The 24,991-nt window shown below is 39.3% G+C and overlaps 2 protein-coding genes across 8 annotated transcripts; one reads left to right on the top strand and one right to left on the bottom strand.

The window, feature by feature from the left end:
- Positions 1–508: 508 nt before the first annotated feature.
- Positions 509–2,702, top strand: dnajc19 (DnaJ (Hsp40) homolog, subfamily C, member 19). The gene is made up of 6 exons (XM_063890876.1): positions 509–667; positions 1,057–1,108; positions 1,767–1,840; positions 2,010–2,089; positions 2,246–2,316; positions 2,509–2,702. Exons 1-6 carry the CDS (start codon positions 665–667, stop codon positions 2,577–2,579), a joined length of 351 nt encoding a protein of 116 aa, XP_063746946.1. The 5' UTR covers positions 509–664; the 3' UTR covers positions 2,580–2,702.
- A 497-nt stretch (positions 2,703–3,199) lies between these two features.
- Positions 3,200–16,451, bottom strand: fxr1 (FMR1 autosomal homolog 1). Of its 7 annotated transcripts, none has more exons than XM_063890868.1 (19): positions 16,172–16,451; positions 14,641–14,693; positions 14,429–14,522; positions 14,259–14,330; positions 13,562–13,710; positions 12,574–12,667; positions 12,265–12,381; positions 11,668–11,838; positions 11,334–11,412; positions 9,966–10,075; positions 9,717–9,812; positions 8,988–9,119; positions 8,438–8,699; positions 7,808–7,901; positions 7,584–7,705; positions 6,853–7,062; positions 6,519–6,596; positions 5,812–5,897; positions 3,200–4,961 (listed from the first exon to the last, which is right to left on the bottom strand). In XM_063890868.1, the coding sequence occupies exons 1-19, from the start codon at positions 16,307–16,309 to the stop codon at positions 4,800–4,802; spliced, it is 2,319 nt and encodes a 772-aa protein (XP_063746938.1). In that variant the 5' UTR covers positions 16,310–16,451; the 3' UTR covers positions 3,200–4,799. The 7 variants fall into 7 exon arrangements, with proteins under 7 accessions (XP_063746938.1, XP_063746939.1, XP_063746941.1 ...); XM_063890869.1 differs by having other exon boundaries at positions 9,717–9,809; XM_063890871.1 differs by having other exon boundaries at positions 9,717–9,803.
- Between the last annotated feature and the right edge of the window lie 8,540 nt (positions 16,452–24,991).

Raw genomic sequence — 24,991 nt, 5'->3', positions numbered from 1 at the left:
AACTATCACGTGTGAAAGGTTGTAGCATTTAGCAGTGCAGTAAGCCAACTAGCCAAAAATACCATTAGCAATGAAGTGTGTCCTACGTTCCCCAGCGTAATATCCTCTTAATGACACATTGCAATGTATGTTGATATCAAGAACATGGGCATGCCAAATGAAAGGTAGCCTTACAAATGTTAGCACTTGTTTTGACAACAAGCTTTTAGAGGAAAAGTGAATGTTTGCATGCACGTTTACATAAACTCACACCAAAAAAAATTGCAAACATTTTAGCTGGAAGACATAGAAAACCCACTACTGTCTGAGCTTTCTGTCAAGGTAAAATACTGAACAAAAATAAAGTATAATAAGGTGTTCATTACCTGCAAAAAAAGTAAACTCCAAACTCCCACCTGCATTCAGGAGGAGAACTTGCTATCAAACGTTAGTGTGCAGGTGTGGGGGATTAAATAGTGTCGTGGGCAGGGCTGGGTATTCAGATCAACCAATTACACAGTTTGACAGAATACCAGGGGAGGGTGGACAGAGAGAGAACAGCGTATGTCAACGCTTTGCGACAGTTCTCGACTATTTCCGTCAGAAACACATGCAGCAGCGACAACATGAGAGGTCAAAAGTTATGATCGTAAGCTTTAACAGGGGAGAGACGTAACACACAAACATGGTAAGTAGGACTTGTTATGTACGAACTGGGTAGAAAGTGTGCAATCGGCTGCATGATCAGGAGTCTGCCGGAAGAAAACTCTTTAACGTTTATTCTGAACGGCTAAGCTAATGTTAGCATTCCTTGCACTTGCATTACCAAACACAACGTGAACAAACCCAGCTAACGTTTGATACAAGACTTTGATTAACCAGCTTAACAACATTAGCATGGCAAGAGATCATTCATAGTGTTTTTAAGATAAACGTAGCAAAGCTTAATTGCATAGGCTTCGACACATGCGTTACCTTGTTCATGTGGCATTGTTTACATTGCGCCTGAATGACAGCTTGTAGTAGTACTGTGTCCTCATAACAATGATTTTCTGACGCTTCTCTTACTATCTCCAGGCCAGTTCCATGGTGGCTGTGGGACTGGCTCTGGCAGCAGCTGGATTTGCAGGTGAGACCATGTTGATAAATATGACTCACCTTGAAAGAGAAGGTGGATAAGTTAAACTGAGCATTAATTGACCTTGACACGACCACTTTTTCAAAGTTGACATGCATTGTTTTAAATTAAGTTAAGTTAGGTTAATTAACGGTAATGGTAAATGATTCACTTAGAAGAGAAGCTTGGTGAAAAGATAAACAAAGGTAATCCCTGTAAAGTTCTGCAACCTAAAAAATGTTTTTTTAAACATGAAATTAACAAGATAAAGGAGTACCAGATCAGCAGTTTCTCAAATGCAGCATTTTTTTTTTTTTTTTGATTGAGCATCAATTCAGAAGTATCATATATTACAGAGTTATAGTTTGATTAGTTATCAATTACACGTTTTTTCAAATTAATTATTTAAACAAATTGTTTCTAAAACTTCACAACATTTGTAGTGTGTGGTATATTTTGTAATTAGTGTAATGTAGTTTTCCTGATGTGATGCATAACAATGGAATAGTGTTAATTCATTTCTTAATATGGGATTTTCCATACGTTTTCAATACAGTGATAGCGAGAAGCCTGACTACAGCATTTATTTTTTGTTTTAGTGTTAAAATTAGTAGAGACCTCACCAATATTATCACGCAGTATAAATATGCTGTAATCTTCCTTATCTCAGGTCGCTATGCCATGAAGGCCATGAAGCAGATGGAGCCTCAGATGAAAATGGCTCTTCAGAGCTTCCCAAAAACAGTAAGGAAATGCACAAATTAAGTTTATCTGCAAATTAAAATGACAATATGTGCTGCTTATCTGTTGTACTCACATTACCTTTTGCTAATGAGCTTTTTTGAACACCAACATAAGTTGGCAGACCCATCATGTTGAGATGTGAACTGTATATTTTATTTCTTTCTTTCAGGCTTTTGGTGGAGGGTACTATAAAGGTGGATTTGATCCGAAGATGTCAAAGAGAGAAGCTTCCCTGGTATTAGGAGTCAGGTATGTGGACACCCAGTTATGTAACAGTACATTAAATTGGTTAAGGGATGCTGCATGTCATCTGTAATTGAACTCCCAATTACAGCAGATCATCTCTTAACCGTCACCACATAGTTATCATATTAATTATATGTTGTATCTCTGTTCCCATTGCAGTCCCACAGCCAACAAGATGAAGATCAGAGAGGCACACAGAAAACTGATGACTCTGAACCATCCAGATAGAGGTAAGCAAGGCTTTAAAAGTTCATCATTGGTTCCATTTCATTTCTCAAAGTGTATTTTAAGTTTTACTCTATTGGTGAGGAATGGCTTGTTTTTTTCGGAAAATGTATTTGGAAAATGTACGCATGCAGCCTGTTTGCAAAGATTCAGATTAATAATTTGGATTTTCTGTAATCTCAATGTGTGTGTCACAGGAGGATCTCCCTACCTAGCAGCTAAAATAAACGAAGCAAAGGATTTTTTGGATGCCCAGGGAAAGAAGTAGAAGATGAAGTCATACTTTCGATTCCACACTGCTCTTAATTATGACATTGCACAGATGGACATGAGCAACTACCAGACTTTCTAACTGATTGTTCGCAAATAAAAGCACTGTACAAATCATAAATTGAATTGTACTTGATTCTCACGTTGTATTTTAGATTTACTTTGTTTTCTTTAACTAAATGTTTCTCAAAGGCGGTAACATTTTTATTTATCATAAAATAAACATTGTCCGTCCTAAAGTGACCTTCTAGTCTTAGAAAACATTTCCAAATATAAACAGTTACCAAAAATGGGTTTTGATCCTTGACATAGGTTGTAAACTTTGTTGAAGCTTGTGACTTATAAACGTTTGGGATTCCTAAAACATCAGTCACTGATTATTGTCAATTCTCTCGTTTCCTAGTTTGAAGCTACTTAAATATGATTTCATGGGTAAATCGTAAAAAGGGAATATGTATAAACACAAACTTTTCATGATCCTCTTGAAAAGTCTAACATTCTTACAATTCAAATCAGATAGCATTCACTCCTTCAGGTACAAACAGAAATAAACACCATGTTGCATTTTATTTGTTCTACTTATGTCATATTGCTTTTTTCAAAGAGTGCCAGACACAGTTGAGTTTTAGATCTACATGGAAGATCAAGTTTATTTAAGAACTACCTGCATACAAAACATATTGCACATCAACCAACCAGAATGATCCTTTAAAAAAACAAAACATACTGTAGTTGACCCAACAAAAACACTTGGGATGTCACAACTCTCAGTAGTCCAAATTGTCATTTGTCTCAAAAACCCCTAAGTAACGCATATTTTAGTGTCAAGAAAAAGAAGAACATCTCTTTTTTTTGCTTTTTTTAAATACTGTACATTTAAAAATAAATAAACCAAATAAATCTCCTTTCTTAGTGGAACAGTCGTGACCAGTTTCCAGCTAGCCAGTCTGTGGAAGAACCATGAAAATGACATCATCGTCACCTGGGCTTTGTTTTCTAGAAACATCAGGGTTGTCAACACAGGACTTTTGCAATAAAGGGCATCAAAAAGTGTATAATAAACAATAAATGAGCTCGATTCTCTTTATCTAGCTGGATATCTGGGAGAAAACACCAATTATTAACCCTCTTGCTCTGAAATGAAAGTGCCTGATGTTTTTACAATGTTTCTAGGAAACCCAACTCTGATGGCTACATTTTTGTCCAGCACTTAACAGCAACAGGCCAGTTTCCAGACTCAACTACAATCAACTTTTTAAACAGAAAAAAAGGTTATGTTTCAGTGCGAAGAAAACAACTCCTCAATTGTTTGTTTCTTTTCCAGACACGCAGTAATAACAATTCTTATATGACCAAAGTGGTTGCATATTGAAAAACAGAAAGCAGCTAATGTCAAACTCCTCAACAGATATATTTATATATAGAAAGGATAACTGGACTCATTCTCCCCACAAACATTAAGAATAGACACACCTGATTTTATAGAGATATGCCTCTGAAATCCTTTCATGCTCTTTCAGTGTTGGCCTCCACCTGCTTGCAGTGCCAGAAGAAACCTTGTAGCACAAGGAGGCGGGGTCGATCGAATAACACGGAAATAAGTGAAAAGATTTCAGATGGTGTGCAGAGCCAGGCAACAACATGTTGAATCTACTCTCAAGGCACAACAGATGATCACATGTATGTCAAACATACTTGGGTTTCCGAACAAACCTATCTGTACGGTGGTGGTGCTGCTCATGCAGAATATTTTTATTTACTACTTCAGATGCACAAAACATCCTGAAAAAAGGTTTACGAGTCCACCTGGTAAAAGGCAGACACGTTCTAAAATCCTGCTATGATATGGTTTTCTTACCGAAAAGAAAAAGAAATCCCTGTCTGCGTTTTATAAATACTGCATTCAGTAAAGAGTGGACTGAGAAGTACAGTTAAGTAGATGTCCGTGTGTTTGACTATCTTTGGCAAGCTCATACAGGAAGAACTATTGTAATAAAAAAAAAAACTATTAAAATGAATAGTTGGACAGAAAAAGTGTAAAGGGGAGTTCAGACCTCTTAAACTGCGGAACAGGTTTCAAATACTTGTAGAAAAGATAACAGTGCTTGTTGTGTTTAAATGCTTTTCCTTACAACGCTGCTCCAGAGACAGGGAGATTAAATTGAGTGCAGCCAAAGAATTTCAAATATTTGAAACCATTTCCTTCGCCCAGGTCTGACTAGGAGAGCCCGTTTGCGACAGGTTGTGGGTTACAGTCCCCTTGGTAGGAGACTTTGGCGGGAGTCTTGTTGCGCTCACCGTCTCCGGCATTGTCGTTAGAGCCGTTGGTAGTTGCCGGGGCCGACGGCGGGCTGTCCTCAGCAATGGCATCCACCTGACCCTGGACAGAAATGAGGGTTAGACACATGAGTTCAAAAGGCTGGAGTATTTAGGTCATGCTTCAAATGGTTTCTGGGAATTTACCATAGACCTCTCCAAAATAAAAACCCACTCTCCTTCTACAACGCCACCAGAGTTAAAGAATGTAAGGATTCTTACTTATTCCAAGTAATAAGAGTCGCAGCAATTAAACAAAATACATAGAAAGTGGTTAAAAGATGGTAACCTAATAAACTCCAAATGGAAGAATCTTGTAGATTAAATCTAGCTCGGAAAGACCGCTTCAGCATTATCATTTCCTCTTGTTTTAATATTTATAATTAATTTAATATTGAGTTAAACGATTTTATTTATTTTGTTATTGAACTCTATAAAATACTGACATTTTGATGTGTTGGAATTCAACAAACACTGGCATGGCTGCCACACATGTAGAGATTAAGATTTAAGAAACATTTGGAGTGGTCTTTTAATTTTTTCCGGAGCTGAATATGGAATAAAAACCTGAAAAGTTTAAGTCAGCATCTTTGACGATAGATCAGTTAAATGGTTATGGTTTTGAAAACAAAATATTACTATTGACCCTCCAGTTAGATGTGACAATTGACAATGTACAATGTACAACTACTTCTTACTGATTTGTGGATTGTTATTTTACATACTTTGGTTTAAACAGTATTTCACTTTGTTGTCTTTGCCCTGTGACCGTATCATTTGTAAAAAAGAAACATTTAAAAAATGTATTCAAACAAATTCAACATTCAGTCACCAGGAGAAAAAAACATTTAACAAAGAAAGAGAAGTAGAAATAAAAACCATCCAGAATGAAGACGTGACATTTAGGTACTAACCACATCCTTGTTTTTCTTGGTGTCCTGGGTGGTTGTCGTCTGTCTGCTCTGAGACTCAGCCCGGGATATGTAGTCAGCCACTGTCACTGTATGGATAACAAAACAAAGAAAACACCGGTCATGACATTGTCTTTTTATTTTTTAAAACAGAGTGAGGAGCTCTGTCTCAGAGCTGTGAAACTGAGCAGATCTGTCCCCCACAATCAGAACATAGTCATTTCTCACTCAACACTTTGGTAGTGTTGCGAAGAACCTTCCAATAGATCCTGTCTGGAAGTCTGAAGGAGCCTTTCAGCACCTTTAGACTTCTGTATGTAGAATACTCTAGCCCAACTGGAGGCCACGTATTTTTGACATGTAACACGGAAAAGAGGGTTAGAGGTTAGGCTTACTATAACACACCACACAAACAGAGACTGCCATTGACAGCCTGACAACGTGAACACAAACGAGCTGATTTATAGCTGTTAGTGAACCAGTATTAAGATGCATATTTCCAAATTCTACGGCACACCAGTGTGGACAGTGTAGGCTAGTCAATCAACCAACCACATCCAAACACAGGCAGTTACACCATGATTAATAAGATCTAAACCATTTCAACAACTCTCTGATTTAGTATGTTGTTGGTGCTGTGTGCAACCTTTTAGCCAAGCCATTAGGAGCACTGTTTAGGGGAGGGGTATACTGGCAGTAGCCATGGTTACCTGGCTGCCTCTCCTCAGGCAGGCGGACGCGGCGACGTCGACTACGGTTACGACGCTGAGGTTTAGCTTCTGAGTCATCTAAGGGTGTTAGGCCAGCACAAAGAGAGGGATTTGAGGCTTAAATTGCCTTTCAGACCAGAGGCCTGTCTTTAAACTGCACAGGCTCCTCTGACACTTCAAATGGGAAATGATGCACATTCTGCACAACTCCGACAGCTGGAAACAGAACTGGTAGCTTTAGGAAATGTATGACAGACTTTGTGACAACAGTGTTTGAGATGTATGTACCGTTTGAAATTGGGTGTACATGGACAGTAAGCTGTGGCTTCCCTACCTATTCCATTTTCACTCATCGAGGCGTTGTCCGACTCGCTCATGCCATCCATCAGCGTGGTTTCCTCGTCAGTTCTGCGCCGTCGGGATCTCCTGCGTCGGTTTGCAGGCAGGTTGGACTCGCTTGCGTCCGTATCAGCAGTCTGGTCTGTCTCGGTGTTTGTCTCCGCGGATCTGTAGGCATGGCTATCCTCATGGTCGCGGGGCCCGGCTGAAGAGAAGACATTCACAGATATAAGAGAGTGACGCAATGACGAAGTGTTTGTGTAGGCTCGCGCTACACATTTGTGGATAAGAACTATTATGATACTTATGACTTGTTTAATACTTGAAGTGTAAATGAAATCGTCAAAAGTAAATAGCTAACGTAATGCTAGAAACAACCTTATCGACAGTTGCTGTTAAGCTAATGGTGGCTTAAGTTTGACGTGATTTATTGGCTTAGTCATCTTATACGGTCACTTGTTTGCAACCACCATTTTTATGGCACGGACATATTTAATGTTTTGAAACAATATGGGAAAATCTCGTAAGCTTGACATCTTCCTCAGGCATCTAACCAAAAAATCATTCAAAAAACCCAGTGACGTTGAGACGAGGTACCTCAAGAATGCTAAAATGCTAACTCATATCACAGGTAAGGACTTATTCCTGCACCACTCTATAGGTAAAATCAAACTAGACTTTTAGGAGAGAAAGGTAATTTTATCGACTTCTCAGGGTGACTTTTACCGGAGCTGTTGCCGTATCCTCCTCTTCCTCCTCTCCCGCGTCCTCCAGGCCCTCCTCGGCCTCTGCCGGGTCCGGGCCTTCTGCGGCTGTCTCTCTGAGGCCGGGAGCCTCTCTCCCTCTCCCTGTAAGCCAGTCAATACAACATGAAGGTGCATTTGGTAGAGATGAAACAGTCAACAAAAACAGTTTTACATTTTGTATATCTTAAAGAGTAAAGCCCTCACCTGTCCTGATCGTCGGCAGCCAAGGACCAGTCGCTGAGCTCATCCCTGCGCTCTGAATCTGTCTCAGAGGCGTTGGACTGCTCGGAGTTGGTGCCTGGAAGGACAAAGCAAACACACAAGAGAGAGACGGCCACACAGAAAGGTTAGGACAGATGGTAACATACTGGGAAACACTTTTTTTTTCTAAAAATACTACGACTTTCTTCTCAGAATCCCAGAGAACACAGTTTGATAGAATTTATTTTGAATGTGCAGAAAGTTTTGAAAATGAGCAGCAAACATGGCGCCAGGATTTTGTGTTTTCCTCGGAATAAATAAAAACATTCCACCCTAAATAAGTGCAGAAAAACTCATCAGAACCCAGGAAATTAAACATCTAAATGTCATCATGTTTTTTTTTTTAATAAAATACATTTGGGTAGTTTTACCGTTCAAAGTTTTGCAAAAAAATGGCATTCCTTTATGAATTTGAGACCCTGGCCCTCTAACATACTCTGATATGTAATACTGTGGTACAGTTCTTTCCACCCCTTTGTTTTGTTCGGATTTCCTGCACAAAAGGCAGTTGCAGACCAATTTTAACACCACAACATCTGACAAGAAATAACTTGATTACTTTGAGTTCCTTACCATATCCAGTGCTGTAGCCGTGGCCTCTGCGCCCGCGCCCTCGACCATTGTAGGAGCGACTGCCATGTAGAGCGGAAGAGGAGGCGTTGGCACTGCCATCTGTGTTATACCCTCCCCCTCCTCCTCCTCCTCCTCCTCCTCCTCCTCTTTCTCCTCTTTCCCCCCTCTCTCCCCTCTCTCTATCACCTGGGCGGTGACCCTGGGTGATCTGACGCAACTGCTCATCAATCTGCATCCTTTCCAGACGGAGCTGCTCCACCTCCTGGGAGAGGAATAGAGGCAGAAAATAAAGAAAACAATAAAAGCAAGACACTCTGTTTCTATTTATATCCTTTCAGAAAATCTCTTACACTTACACTATACACTTAGCATTGTACATTTATATTATATTGTATTTAATATTCCATTACATTGGACTATTTGTACATCTGTATTTTGCTGCTGCAACGAACAAAATTAGAGTGGGATGTATAAAGTATTTCTGATTCTGAATGTCTTTTTCCCTGTAGAGGCTCATCATTCAGTACAAATGCCTAGTCTTCATACACACATCCACATCACATCCAGTTTGCCTCATGTTGCTTATTCTGAGTCTGGCTCGGCTGCTTCCCTGTGTATTATCCACAAACTGCCTCAGTTCTTCCTCTAGCTGCTGGCCCTCTGCAAGAAGCTCCGCCACGTGCTACACACACACACAGACCACGCACAACACATGCACAACACAGGACACACACATACAGTGAATTCACACCACAGGACATGATGAGCACTTTGTGGCATTTAATATTAACAATGACAATGAAAATATCCCAGAACAATTAAATTCAGGTTTTACTGACAGGAAGTTCATTATAAGAGGGGGAAATATAGTTTTTCGTGCTGGTCAATATTTGAAGTTAATGTGTAGCTGATCATTATCTTCATAATGTTTGTTTTTTTACATAAAGCCAAATTATTGGATAAGAAAAATATAAATGAGCTGCAGGCCTATAATCCCACATAAGATATATGGCTTCTACTCTTCTTCTAAAAAAAAATAGTAGTCATATAATGTGTGTAAAATCTTTCTATTGTATTTGTTATTTGAGTATCGGGAGATGAAGCTCTTTATACATGCTGTTGGCCTGATGTATGGAAAGAGTTGGCAGAAAACACACATACTATACATGCATCAAAAACAAAAAAACAAGCCTGTTTCCCCTCTATAGCATGCCAACACACACAAGCACACACACAAGCACACTCACAAGCACACACACACACACACAGGTTTCCTTACATTGAGATAAGAGATGTGGTACTCCAGCAAGACCTGAACGTTGCCGATGCTCTCCTTAGTTCCGACAAAGGTGAAAGGGACCATTCCCTGTGTCGACAAAACACAAACACACACACAGGGCCCATGTTAGTATGGGACTGGGTGAATGGAAAGAGTGTTCACATCATTTGCATAGAGTTAGCAAAACCGGTGAGAGCTATCAGCTATACTCATTGAGCAGGCAGTAAAGAAAGGCAGTAGCAGGCTCACTTCCTGTCGGGGCTGCTTATTGTCGTTGTCTCCTTCTATCCGGACCCTCACCACACCGGACTTGTCCACAATCTCCTGGATAACCTTCCCGTTCTTACCGATCACTTTGCCTGGGGACAGAGAGCAGGGAAAGTCAAAGGAAAGATGGACCAACAAACCTATAAGCGACTTTATTAGCGACGCACTCGTTTTAAATGGTCTGTTAGTCTTTATTATTTACCTACTTTATATTGTTTTTAAGGATGCACCGATACATCAGTGAGACATCGGCATCGGCCGATGTTAGTCCTATTTACCACCATCGGCACATCGGTAAAATAAGGTGACATCATCGATGGCAGTCACCGATGTTTATGTTTTGCTAAGTGACCGGGTGAAGTCGCATTAGCGTCGTTGTTTTTAAATCTGACGAACCAAATCTGAAGTCAGGGCATCATTTTAAAGGATTAGAACAGTGACTGTAGGTCTCCCGTAACTTTAAAGTCATTCGGGGGGGGCGTCTCCTCTACTCTGTGAGGAGCTGCTGCTGCACGCTGCACATGCTGCAGGACTTCTGCCCCGTGTACCGGGTGTCTGGAGGATCGGTAAATTAAATCCATTCTTCAGTGTTCTTGGGAGGTCGTCGTATATATTTGTGACTTTGTTATACTTGCTGCTACTCCCGTTAACTTCCAGAAACTTACTATGGCTCGCTCAACCTCTCTCTCGCGCTTACACATGCACAAACGTATCCCCCCACTCTCTCTCTTAAAGGGATAGGCTGCCTTAGTCTGCATTGTGCTACCATTACAGTTTACATAGTAAAACATCGGCATCGGCAAAAATGTTAGTCTTGACATAGGTATCGGCCGACATTTTTGCAATCGGTGCATCCCTAATTTTGTATTGCTCTTAAAGGGTTTAAATTTGTAATATTTATGGAACACTTGGAAAAGCAACATTACTTTTAAGTTGTTCTTTTAAATGTGTTATTGTTTATTATTTTATTACCATACCTTTGCTAGGATGTATCTCTCTATCTGTGAACATGTTATACTTTGTTGCTGTGCTGCATGTATCTGATTTGGTCTTAAACATCTGTTCTTGTTGTTTGTTTTTGTGATGTATGCCTTTCTGTAAAGCACTTTGAGCTGCATGTCATGTATGAAAAGTGCTATATAAATACAGCATTATTATTAATATTATTATTATTATTATATAAAGGAGTGAATAACTGTCGTATATAAAGAGTTGCGGGTATACTGTAACAAATATGAGATGTAAATTGTCTCTAATGTGGCACTACTGTCAATGTATAGAGCGGTACATTTTCATCTTCCCCTAGTAAACAGATTTGGGAGCTCAGGGTGTAAACGTGCATCTACATACCAACAAGGGCCCTGGGCACCTGGACCGAGTCCTCCAGAAACTCCAGGTAGTTCCTGGCTTTCTTCACAGCCTCCGCCGTCTGAAAGGCAACACAGGGTTACTTTTTTTTCTGTTATATCTTCAGCACACTTGCACAGGGATCTATATGCCCTACCTAACGGAAACAGTTGCTTTCTTATAACAAAGTGGTTAAATCCAAAGAAAAATCAACAAATAACCACAGTAAGAATGAAACATGTACATTCTGTCCCACGAAGTTCAACATGTGTTGCTTTAAAGCCTCCACATCAATAAAATGTTGCCTCCAACAAATACCGTGCACATAACAACCCACCTCTCCATAAATCCTGAAAGTGCCAGTCTCCTCATCCAGGTCGATGGCAGAGACACCTGGAACTTTGCGCGCCTGCTGGATGTTGCTTCCGTGGCTGCCGATGGCCAGGCCCATCAGATCCGTTCTGACCATGAACTCCTCCTGGAAGGACGACACCAGCTGCCTGGAGGTCTGCACAAACACGAGCTTCACTTAATAATTGATGCAAAATCCTTGAACTTCATTTTTAAAGTCAAAGCTGACGGATAGTAAATGGTATCAAAACACAGAATGTTGTGTTTACATATCTCAAATTGTTTCATTTGTGTTTTAACAAACATCATCAGGCGTATTTCTTTAAAACTATTCACACCAATTATCAGCTTGAGGTTACCAAGTGACCCCCCTTTACACATTTAGCATAATCCTGAAGTTGTCTAAACATTAACTCTCTTTTGAGAACAAATATGTCGTATTCCGAAAAGACAATCTCCTATTTTGTGCAACATTTTCAAGAAGGGAAACTAATGTGTGGACCTGATTCTCCAGACGTTATCCAAACAGCGCTAAAGCTTCATGTGTGACCTCGAGTTCACCAGAGTGACTGAACCCACTGACCTCCAGGTGTTTTGTGGCCTCATGGTTGCGCGACATCAGCAGCAGCTTGGTCCTGATGCTGCGCAGGTGCATGTCGCTCAGCAAGGACACACGCTTCACTGTCGCCTCATTGGTAGACTTCACATAAAATCACAGGAAATAAAATTGAAAGAAAGAAAGAAATTTGCTGAGCTGCTCCCTTTGATGACGACTTTATTTAAAGGAATAGGCGAGTCAACCACTGTCAAAACACGAGCAGGAAGCAGTCGTAACATATCATGGAATAGTGTGGATGCTGTAATGAATATCAAAGTGTCCAAAGCCTGTTACCACAATCACGAGTTGGCTGGTCTCAGGGCAGTATGAGATACGACAGGCTCCCACAGCTTTCTTAAACTCCTTATGGGCCCCATCATTCTGGCACCTGTTGAGGAAAACATTTGATTTTAGAGTTCATAATCCCTTGTGCAAACAAATACTATATCCAACAGTATATGGAGATATATACAGATAAATGCAACACCTACAATAAACAACCTTCTAAACAAACGGTTGCAACTATTCATTAATAGGCATATGGATTTCAGAGTGTCCCTCCTGAAGTTGTCAGTGTAAAGATAATGTACACACTAGGGATGCACCGATACATCGGCAAATGAGGTGACATTCACCAATGGCAGTCGATGCTTTCGTTATTTTTTCCCGCGTTCCGTCGTAACATCTGCGGCACCCGTAGTTTGTTTATATAAAAAAAAACATTAACTAAAGAAAACAAAAAAACAACATGTCGGCAGTGTGGGAGTATTTCACTGTTTCACCCAGAGATCCGTGATTTACTTATGTAACTACATTATTCCAAAGTTTACAGTCACTTTGATAATAACACGGGAAAAATAAACAGAGCGCTCTCTTTCCCTCTCTCCTTTCTCCCTCTCCTGATAGCTGGTCCGTATCCGTCTCATGCAGCTCGCTGATCCAGTAATGAGTGACCCGACAGTGAAGAGTTAATATATTTAAAACTAGTTCAGGTAGGTAAAATAGCTAAGTGTGATAAGTCTAAACGTGTGTTTTGCTCCGCTCACCGGCCCCCTCACAGCGGCCAGAGCTTCAGGTGATCCGGGCAAGCTGCGTACTTTCTACACAGCGTACTATGATGTTATAATAACGAACTTGCTCAGCCTCTGAAACTGAAACCATTTTTTGAAAAAAAGCGATTTGTTTTTCCTGGCAAAAAGTGGTTAACGACAGTGGAAAAAAAATACATTAAAACATCAGCATCGGCAAAGAAATGTAGCATCGGTGCATCCCTACAACATACGCTTCTTGTAGATCCTGAGGAACGGGGACAGTGCACTTGTGAAAGGAGTTCTTGGTGATGGCCTTGTTGGTGTTGACCGGACGCAGACGCTCAAAGGTCACTATCTCATTGTAGGTGGCGTCACAGGCTGCATACTCTATCACGTAAAACTGAGAAGAGAGACAAGCTTAGTGGGAGAGAATAAAAAAACACCAACATTTTAAAGAGATCCCTTCAGCAACAACATATTGTAATATACAGTACAGTACTTGATGGAAACTGCAGAACAATGTGCACATTTTTACTTTATCTTCTGAAAACCTAACTACTTAAACTATACGACTTTACTTCTGATGTTTATGTAGATATCTTTATTCTACTTTATGTTTACAAAAAATGACTTTAACTTCTTGTGTTTAAATATAATGTTATTCGTTTTTAATTCATTTCATTTCAGTGCATTCTAAAATGAAGGAACTGTCGAGGAAACCAATTTCCACTAGGATAAAATATTTGATTCTGATTAATTCATTTCATTATATATATAGTGCAATTACCACTTTAATAAAGAAGAAAAACATAAGAACTGTATTAGCTACATACTTCAATCAAGGCTCTGGTAGTGAATGACAATAATGCTACAACCACTACAGATGTAAAGTATCCATTACATGTGAATATGGAGCGTGTTGAAGCGTGTTATCAGAACAATACTCACAGCTCCCTTCATCATGCAGACTTTAGCCAGCCACCAACCACAAGGCTCTTGATCATTGGCTCTGGAGAGGATCTGACGGGAGATTAAAATCCAAACAGAGTAAGACAAAAGTGTAATAGGCATAAGGAAGGGAATTACATTATATTTATATATCTATGTGTCCTCCTTACCTCCACCTCTTCGCCCTCTCCGATCTCCTTCTTGCAGTCAGCGTGCGGTGGCATCCTGACATCATGGAAGGGAACCTGGCGCTCTGGCTGCCAACTGAAAATAACATGTCATATTACTGACCTTGCTCAAACATTGTAGTGTACTACATTTGTCTTTAGTTGAGTCGTGTTTGGCAAAAAACAGCTAGAAACCGGGAAAAAGAGCAACTCACTTGTTCTCAAAGGCAATGGTGAGAGAGTCATCATGGATATCTTTGACAACGCCCTGCAGGACACACAGACCGGGGGAAAGACATAAGAACATGACCGCTGACTCAAATTAGGTACCACCTATTTTAAGTACAAGACAGAACGTGTTGGCTTTGACATGTGGAAATATACAATATTAGAAAAACGACGCATTACAGGAATATGGTATTCATTTACGTGAGCTCAACATCAAGAGCACATGAACCCAGAGATTTGGCCGAAAAATAACTACCTTGTTTGTTGGGTTGCGATAAAAACGTATAAAAGTTCAAGGCAGACCACAATTCCTGACTAAAGCTATTCACAGTGAATGCTGCTGGTTATCCAGAGCAACAGGGACAGTCCATGTTACTTTTTGATGCTGGTAGGAATCACACAAAACTCAACACCATTAACATACAATTTGAAGGTATTGTATAAGTTGTATTGGCCATGTTATACTATTGTGTAGAGGGAGAACAATGGATCAAAACATAAAAAATACTAATTAATCAATGATTGTAAAATGATTAGTTTCAATTTAATCCACCTGGTCCTAGTTTTCAAAGTTTATGGTTTGTAGGTAGGGTGCCAATCAGATTGCATTTTTAAAGAAACTTAAAATAAAAGCTATACAAAAAGTCATGATGAGTCATGTAACCAAGGTGAGGAACTGAGAAACAAGTCATGCGAGGAGTTGAGGCCAGAAAGGAAAATGAAAGAGCTTGTGGAGCAGAGGAGACCAGAGAAGGAAAGAGGAAACAGAGGGGAAGAGATGCGAGGAAAGGAGACAAGACTGTTGCGGCCAGCAGGTCTACAAATAGCTTTTTAGTCCACGGTATCAGTGACCCTCTGCTGGCATGCCAGCTGGACAGGATTGACAAGGAACAGCTGGCAAACACATACAGATACAAAAAATAGCTTCTGCGTGATGAAGTATCAAGTAATAGACAGCCGTTGAGCTGGTGCCTTTCAGAATCCCTGTCTTAACTAGCCACACTGCCTCCTAAACATCACATACTGTAATAAGATATATATAATCGACAGCCCTGATATCAGTTATATTCTCCAATAACCGAATAAATGATATACAGCCTACAGTCGGCAGCACATATTTTTCAACACAGCGTCTAAACACAATTAAGTTGAGCCATATCTTTTGACGTCAACAGTAAGCTAACTTTTAGCTCAGTGAAGCTGTAACCGCTCGTCAAAAACACTGAATAAAAGCATTTGGTGGATATATATTACAATCACCTGAGATAAAAACTTGTTTCGTCCATTTTAAGTATAAAGAAAGGGCTCTAAAAAGTGACATTTAGCCAAAACTAGTGAGCGATGCTAGCTTAGCCAGCTAATTTTGGCTAACATTGCTAGTACAAGCTAATAGCAAGCAGCTACTGGGTTCAGAGCAAGTCAGAAACTGTTATCCTGGGCCTTGAGAATCCAACTCAAATATTGTATCGTTTAATGATGATGTCGTGTTTTACGTTAAATTATTAAGACCGTATTTACCTTGTAATAAGCCCCGTTGGAGCCACGGACCTCCACCACCAGTTCTTCCATATTGGACACGCAAAGGATGTCGGGACGACAGGTGCTCTTTGAAGCACCAGGGGAGACGTCCAGAGGCAGGAGAGGTGACTGCTCCATAGTAGTCTGATATGTTTAATGTTGCACCTCGATACAAGCTAAGCCGAAAAAGCTTGAATCTGTTTCCTAACGGCCACAAATCTAAAAACTACAGCTCCGTCTGACATCTTCCTGTTTGTGGTGGTCATGGCCCTTTAAGAGAGTGTAATGAAGACAACGGTCGAATGTAACTAGATACATTTACTTTAGTACACTGCAGGGAACATAAGTACATGTGTGAGGTAGTGTTTCTGTCATTCCATGCTACTTTATTCTCATACTACTCCACTACATTTTGGGAGCCAGTATTGTAATATACTGTACCACTACTTTTATTTTACATCACTATTACATCAAGTTAAATTGATTTTAAAAATCTAACAAAAAAAGTGTATAGTGTATTTGTGTTACAAATGTTACAAATTATAGATGTAGAAGTGTGTTAAGCGTTGCATCACACAGCCAGAAGTATATAGAATTGGGGCAGTGGATTTAGCGTGAGGCCTATAATAATTTTACATGACAATAATGCGTGTGAGCATCGGGCAGCTGGAAGAAAGATGTACGCGAAGTCTGAAGAAAGTTCTCCAGTGAAAATGTGCACCACGATTGTGGAAGTTGCTTCAGGTAGTTATTCAGAAATACAACAAATAGGAGGTACAATATTTTCAATGGTGCTATTATTCCACCTTAGACTATAAACAAGCTCACTCTCGACTATTGGAAATATTAAAATGATGTTTACATGCATCATTAATGATAGTCAAATAATACAATAATACATAGGGTTTTTCCTCTTTATAATGAGGTTTAAATACTGGCAAAAGCAGTCAACAGTCTATTTGTATATCAGAGGGATAGTAAGATCATTAGTATGCAGTGCCCTTGTTTTGAACTCATTTAAGTGACAAGTGACACGAACTGTCCTTTGGAAAAACGTACCCCAAAGGAAAACATTTTGTGTCATTTTAAAGCACATAATGTCCAAGCAAAACCTTGTTGTTTCCACCTAGTATGTATCATTTAATTAATCACTTGATAAAATGTTTTGCCATATATCTTTGGATTAGAAGAATTTCAAACTTAAATCACTTCAATCTTCGGTCTTTAACCTGAAGTCTTAAATCATCATTCCTCCTGATCTGATACAACAAAAGTCTTGTTGTGCTCTAATCAAGAACGAAAAATAAAAACTTTAAGCTCATACCTCACAAATATGAAGAGTTGTGGTGTCTGTGCTCTGTTATAATTAAGGTATAGATAAGGGCCAGTAAATCCCTGCAAGGCCACTGAGAATAAAATTAATTGAAACATCTTACAATATAATGTATGGCATAATGAAGCTGCTGATGAGACCTAAATCTTAATAATATGAATAATTTTGAAACAGTTAACAGGAAGACAAACTTCATCTGAACACTAAATTGTGTCTTTTACTATAATAAGCCTTATTGAAACGTTTCATGTTGATGCCCCAGTTATTGTGTGACTGACATGCTGTATATCTGGAAGCGCTATATAACAAAGAATCACTGTGCTGAAGTTTATCTGAAGTAGAGTGATAGTCACACATATTTTCAATGATCCTTATCTCAATATAATATTCTAGGGCCTTTACCAACACATATATAAAGTCAGATGTCTGGTTAAACATAATCATTTAAGATGACCTCCACTCATTTTTCACAGAGGACATAATATGGTACACTGTGAAATCTGTAAAAGATACTTTCCACAGCCATTCAAACCTTTATTCATCAACAATGCAGCTCATAAATAGTAAAGGATAATTGGATGTATGTTATACATTCACAAATGATTGGCTGATTTAAGAAAAACAAACATGAGACCTACCTTGAGTGTCTTCAAACAGAGAGCAGGCTTCAGCGTGTCCTTAAGAAATAACCACTGTGACACCTAGTGGCCAACAGATAACCTCCTGGGAACCGTTATTCATCTAAATCAGATGTTTGTTTTGATCTGGCTCCACCATGAGACTGCACATGAGATACAATACAGAGCTCAAGAGATAAACAATCTTCAATGGGAAAAATATTAGTGTCAAATAAAGACAATAAACTGCTATTTGAAATGTATCACAATAATAAGAAGAAAAATTTCGCTTTTGATCACTGCTGGACTTATAGATGTAAACTGTCAAATTGTGTTAGGTTATCAATTTTAAGTTATTTCCAATTCTGAAAGGCTTCTGACTTCTGCACGGACACAACAACAAACTGATCACAACAAAATGCTGGATGGGCATGAACTCAAATTAATAAACAAAGGAAACTTTTTCAAATGGATACAAAAAAATCTAATGATGAAAAGTCATTGAGCAGCACATCACAAGTACACTAATGCATTAATGCAGGACATTGTTCAATTCAACATCAGTAAGCATAAAGTATCTTTATTTTTATTATGATCAACTGAAATCAGCTACTTATTTTTGATCTAAACCTTCTTCCATTAATGTTAGTTAAAATACCAGTTATTAATAAAGTAAAATATCATTGAGTGTCCCTTTTTAAGGAAGTTTAGCCCTTTTCAGATACATTCAACAGGTATCATAGTAGTTAAGTGTAATTTCAGACTCTTTGTTAATATTATAGGGGAAAAAATGTAATTGTATACAATACAAGTAAGTAGGAATACGCAAAAAATGTATCACACCTTATCATGGAGCTGTATCGACATGCATGTACACACATGTAGGAAACAGTAAGTGGACATCGACAACTTAGTCCGTGAAATCAGACTCCTGGCACATTCAAATTCAGTGCAAAGGAAAATGCTTCAGTTTAAAAAGGATTTAATTAAGACACACAAATAATGTAACATACACACTCAAAAGCTACATAATATTAGTCATTATTTATAACATATATTGTAAAAATGAATATTAATCACTTTGTTCAATTGTACTTTCTTGTTAAATCATTTGAATCAATTGATTAGATGTATTTGATTAATTTCTGAAAGGATGTTGTTGATATTTAACAACATTTCAGGTAGTTTTTGGCTTGTCTGATCATCTCTCTTTATCATTTAAGGATGATACATAGTCCTGACACTCTTCTACAAAAATGTAAGTCCATGCATGAAAAAAGCTGAAATCACAGGCAGAGAAAAGGTGAAATAAAGGACATTTTTAACGCAACAACAAATGTGTTTTAGGGCATGTTTAAATGTATTCTGACAATGTGTAGAGACAAAGATGCAGACAGCCTGTACCTGTAGTGTTTGGTATTTCAGTGTGTGTGTGTGTGTGTGTGTGTGTGTGCAGCACAGTGTTGAAAATATTCTTGCTTGGTCTGAAGACATTACCACAGACCCTCACAGTCTGCCTGATAGTCTGTTCTCACGTTCTGATTTAAACCAGTTTACCAATTCCATTATGCTAAGCCCGAACACTGGTTGGGAAATGATGAACGATTATGTGAAACACATAATCTCCCTGCTGCACCATCATTGCAATATGACAGCCAAATTTCATTCATCCTATCCAATTTCTTCCTTATTTAAGGAAAGAAAATTACTGGTCCCAGTAATCAGATATGTAGCAAGGCTGTGTGCAAGAGTTAAGCCCACTCCCATTAGGCTTTCTGCCTTGCTCCTGCTGTAGTCAAATTCATTCACACATATACACACAGGAAGACAGATACACATGTCTGACCCTCCTCAGTTTTTACATCCCCTTTCACCCGTTTCAAGGACTATTATTTGGCCTTGATATATTCTCTACAACATCATCCGTTAGCGATGCCAGTTTGTAACACAGTGTCCCTTAAGTGGTTTAGAGAGCTGCAGACAGGCAGCTCTCCCACACACACTTCAAACTCTCTCCACTTTTGTCTCTCTCCTGAAAAAAAAACAAAACACTAATGTTCTTTTTCCAAACAAAGACATATTTCTTTTTGGAACTAGGCTAAATTAGATGAGAATGCAATTTGGTATTGTTTGCTGTGATTATCCTCTGACAAAAAAAACAACATCTAATGTAATAAGCAGACATTATTTGGCATCAATATTCCTTCTCATTCTCTGTTAAATCACCAGCGAGCTGTTATATTAAACACCATGTAATTTATTGCTAATACACTCTAGATATCATAGGCTCTTAGACAAACACAGAGAGGTGTTTTGAGCCTATGGCTGTTAGGTTCTCCTCCACACATGTCCAATTTCTCTCTCCAATTGGGAATGCATTATAGGTGTAATTGAAAATTAGTAGTACATCTTTTCAGTTTTTTTTTTCAGGGGGGGTAATTTATCAGGCTTCATTGTTCCTGTGTGACACCTCCAGGGCCTGCTCCTAACAAGGAGCCTGGAGCACCGAGAGGCTTTCTGCTCGCCCCGGCCCCGCAGCGCTTTCTCTGCTTTGTCACTAATTGTGGCCTCCTCTCCACTGAATTGTGATTCGGGTAAAAGAGCTTGTTGGCTCGATGCAATGAAGCTGCCGGTGACGCTCTCACCATTATCAAAGATACTCTTGATCTTTTCAAAAGCAGGAAATAGATTTTTTTCCCAAGCTCCTGTTCAATCACGCAGGGGGTTGGAGGGTAGGGGAGGAAAAAGTAATTTGCAATGCGTCCATTAGTTCTTCATTAAAGCAAGATTAAATTGCACCTCAAATCGCATCTGCCTTTTTCTAGAGTAAAGGGTGACAGTTTTAGGGCCAAAACTAATTACTAGTGCCAATGAATGAGAGAGGAAAACAGGGCTGTTTTTACATGAGATAGTGTGGCTTGTCATTATATTCAGACTAATTCCACTCTGCCTGCTCTCTTAATGAGACCAGAACATCCTCACATCTCTCTCTCTCTCTCTCTCTCTCTCTCTCTCTGTATCTGTATCTGCGCTCGCTCCAAATGTATAATTTTGATAGCACTTGGAGTTTGCATTAATTAAGTTTTCCGCGAGACCTGCTACAAGTGCCAAATCTGTGATGTTGTGAATTATCATTTAGAGAGGAAGAGGAGACAGACAGGCTGGCAGACAGACAGAGACAGAGACAGAGACAGAGACAGAGACAGACAGACAGACAGACAGACAGACAGACAGACAGACAGACAGACAGACAGACAGACAGACAGACAGACAGACAGACAGACAGACAGACAGACAGACAGACAGACAGACAGACAGACAGACAGAAAGACAGACAGACGGACAGACAGACAGACAGACAGACAGACAGACAGACGGATGCTGAAGTAGTAACAGAGGAGAATAAAATGAAGACAAACTGAAAATATAAACTTTAGTTCTTCTTTGTCTATTCGTTGAACAATTTCACTTTAACATGGTGAGTGAATGACTTAATGTTTATTGTCTTGGGTAAAAATTAAAACTTTGTGGCAGATATGGAAAAAAGTATAAAACAGAGGCAATTATGTGCAGTCACAATCATTATTTTGCCTGTATGGATTTAGGACTTAATTTGGTTTGCTTTACATGTTTTATTTTTCTACTGTGCCAGGATTTGTTGAACAGAATCCATTGAGCAATATTTTTTCCCAAATGTATGGAATTTTAATAAAATTCTTGACATTTTATTGTTGCTATTTTATCCTGGAACAGGTGCCTTAAAGCTCTCGTGACAAGTATAGCATTGTATAGTTATTGGCGTATAGTCCACTCAAGAAACTTTTCTAACCCGCTTATTTGGGATGTTCTACCATTCTTTTCTACCAACTGCTGCTCCCTCGATTTTTCTCACCCCTTTAGCACTGGCTGTTGGTTGTACGGCACATTCCTTCCAGACTACGAGTCACCAGAAGCCACAATGTTAGTATACTGCAACATAAAGAGAGCATTCCCTCATTAAGGATGGCTTGGTTAGCATTTAGCTGAATGATTTGGAAAAGTCTGACACTCAGCTTTAAGGTTAGGTTAAGACTTCACTGCATTTGGGCTGCAGGATGCTCTGGAGAAACACTTCTTTGTTACAACATTAAAAGAGACATTGAAAGGTTTGTCAGGAGCTGATTCTGACAATTGATGATCGTCACCACCAATAATGTGTTGTTTAAGGCACAATTGGTTTCATGGTCACTTTTTCATTTATATTAAATTCATTCTCTGCTTTTTTGTCACTGTAAAGATCAGTAACCATGCCATGTTTTACAAATGACATGTATAACATTACAAAGCTCTATTTCTAATCACATCTCAACACAAATAGACATTTCTGGCCAACTCCAATATGCTGCTGTTGGCCCACCAGCTGCTGAGGAGCAAACTACCTTTGCACTTTTCATTTGAAAAGCACCGTTTTCCTAAAATGATGGCGATAATCTGTATGTACAGTAATGTGTACGGCCCCGCGCCCCAGCTCCTTTCTTCCTCTCCCTTCTCCCAGATCGACAGCCGCTCTTCTCCTGTGCTCGAGGTTGAGGGTGGTTAGATTAGAGCTAAGAGCTGAGAGCCGCCGAGTCTCACAAACAGGATTTATCATGTTGTCTCACAGTGGCAGCCCTTCCTGGGATCACATGGTGCTGATGAGCCCTGGGGCATAACATGCTTATTGCAGATACACTGCGATTTACAGAGACAGGAGAAGTGCAGAGTACACCAACTTAACATGTGCGCATTTGTTAACAGTGCACAAAGTTGAGATGTTGGCATCTTTAAATGAGTCAACAATGTTGCCAGGCTTTACCTCTGCGCTGTGTATAAATCTCTTAATGCACATTACAGGCTTTTCAGAGTTGCCAGCTGATTAGCCCTCTCAAGACGATTTTTGCCATCCTTAAAATATATATTTTTTTTACATAGAGTGCATTTTTCTCCTCGCAAGGTACAAAACCTCCTTTCCTTGCAAAAAATATATATGCACTAGCACTAATTTTTTAAGCAGAGGAATCACCCCACTGGTTTCTGCTGAAGTGAGATTTGGCTGCAGAGACCGCGCTGGTTCCAGAAATTCAAACCTCATACCATTCCAGGCTGGGCTTATCCTAAGCTTGTTAGTATGTGTGATGCCGGGACCGATAGGGACCTCTACATTACCATAACGCTGCTGAATTAACTATGATCTTCCTCTGCACCGGGAGAAAAACTGGCCCACAGAAGTTTTGCAATATGCTGTGCAGGATATTATGATAACATGCTATAATAAATGTTTATAATCTACTTAGTGGAGGAGCAGGGTTCAAATATGTTTCTATATTAGGCTTATTAATGCTCCCGAAGATTTTCTATTCCGCAGTCGCAGTAGGCGAGTGAAATATGCACACTTAACCAGAAATGGGAAAATAAAAGGTCTTAAAGTGATGATTAATTAAATAGAGATTGTGCAGTGATACATCACCCAACAGGAAGAAGTGCGGCTGAGGACGTATTCTCTGTAGTGTTGGGGGCTGTATTTTACATGTTTTATATAAGAGTTGTTTTAAAGCTTGTATTTAGAGACAATGTTCATCATATTTTTGACTGTTTTGAGGACAATAGTAGGTCAAAATGAATGGACTTTTTTTCATGTTTGCTCGTGATTTTAGAATATAGACCCCAGATTGAAAGATTTGCACACATAAATTAAGAAAAAAAGTGTCATGATTTTTTTTTGTCAGCAAAAGGAAATTCTATGTGTCCTTTGCTACAATTTATTTGGAGTAACTTGAAATTTGAGCATGGTATTTTCATATTTTTTCAAGTTAGGGATTTCCACAAGAATTCAAGATGAAGTTCTGTAAATGTTCTGCCACACAGCATGAGGCTCACCTATTGGTTGGTCAATCAGGTTTCCAGGACTAGCACATTGCACATATGCAATCTTGTCGGACATGAAGATTGATTCCAGTTTCTAGACACCAAGCTTGCTATCTACCTGTTAGGCCTATATCTCTTTTTTTAGTACAAAGAAAGTTAAAAAGAAAATGAACCCTCACAGCCCAACGTTATTAGCAGATATTACAACAGCAGTTATTACATTGTTGTCTGCTAGCAGTTTTTCTCTTCCAGTCTTTATGCTAAACTAAGCTAACCGGCTTCTGTAGCTCCATATTTAAAAGAGCTGTATCAATCTTTTTATCTAACTCTCGGCAAAAAGCAAATGACTGTATTTCACACATTAAAATATATATTCTTTCTTTACCTCAAGGTCAGTGTTCTGTTGTGAATGTATATTGTTAATCAATCATCGCTACTCCTCCTCTTACCTGCCCTGATAATCTGACTGCTGTGTGACTGTTTCTGTAGACATGTCATAAGGACTGTACACATTGAGGACGCATTAGATGACACACTCTTAAAGTATCCTTATTATACTGCTCGTCTTATTTTGATAAACAGTAATTTGGTGTCATGGAGGACAGTACAGCGTGAATGGGACATGTCTGTCTATCTGCCACTCAGACCATTTGTCTGTTGGGTTAAGACTCCTCTCTCTCTCTCTCTCTCTCTCTCTCTCTCTCTGTGTTGACACATATACATATCACACACCAGGATTAGCATGACGGTGACTGTAACAAACCTCTCTTTTGAAAAAAAAAAAAAAAAAGAAAGGAAGAGGGGAAAAAAGGCACCCTATTCTATAGTGGAGGTGCCCAGCCAGAAAATAGCATACTTAGACAACAATGGCGTGGTAAGTACCTTAGCAAGGATCAGCGCTGGCAGAGTGAAACACATTACAAAACAATGGCTGACTGCCTGCCTGCTTGGATGGCTGTCAGGAGCCGAGGGGCTGCCATGAGCTGC

This window comes from Eleginops maclovinus, chromosome 9, assembly GCF_036324505.1.
Source record: "Eleginops maclovinus isolate JMC-PN-2008 ecotype Puerto Natales chromosome 9, JC_Emac_rtc_rv5, whole genome shotgun sequence".
In the NCBI taxonomy this organism is placed as follows: Eukaryota; Metazoa; Chordata; class Actinopteri; order Perciformes; family Eleginopidae; genus Eleginops; species Eleginops maclovinus.
Note: the sequence above shows the minus strand (reverse complement) of the source record. Positions and strands in the feature narration are given on the sequence as shown.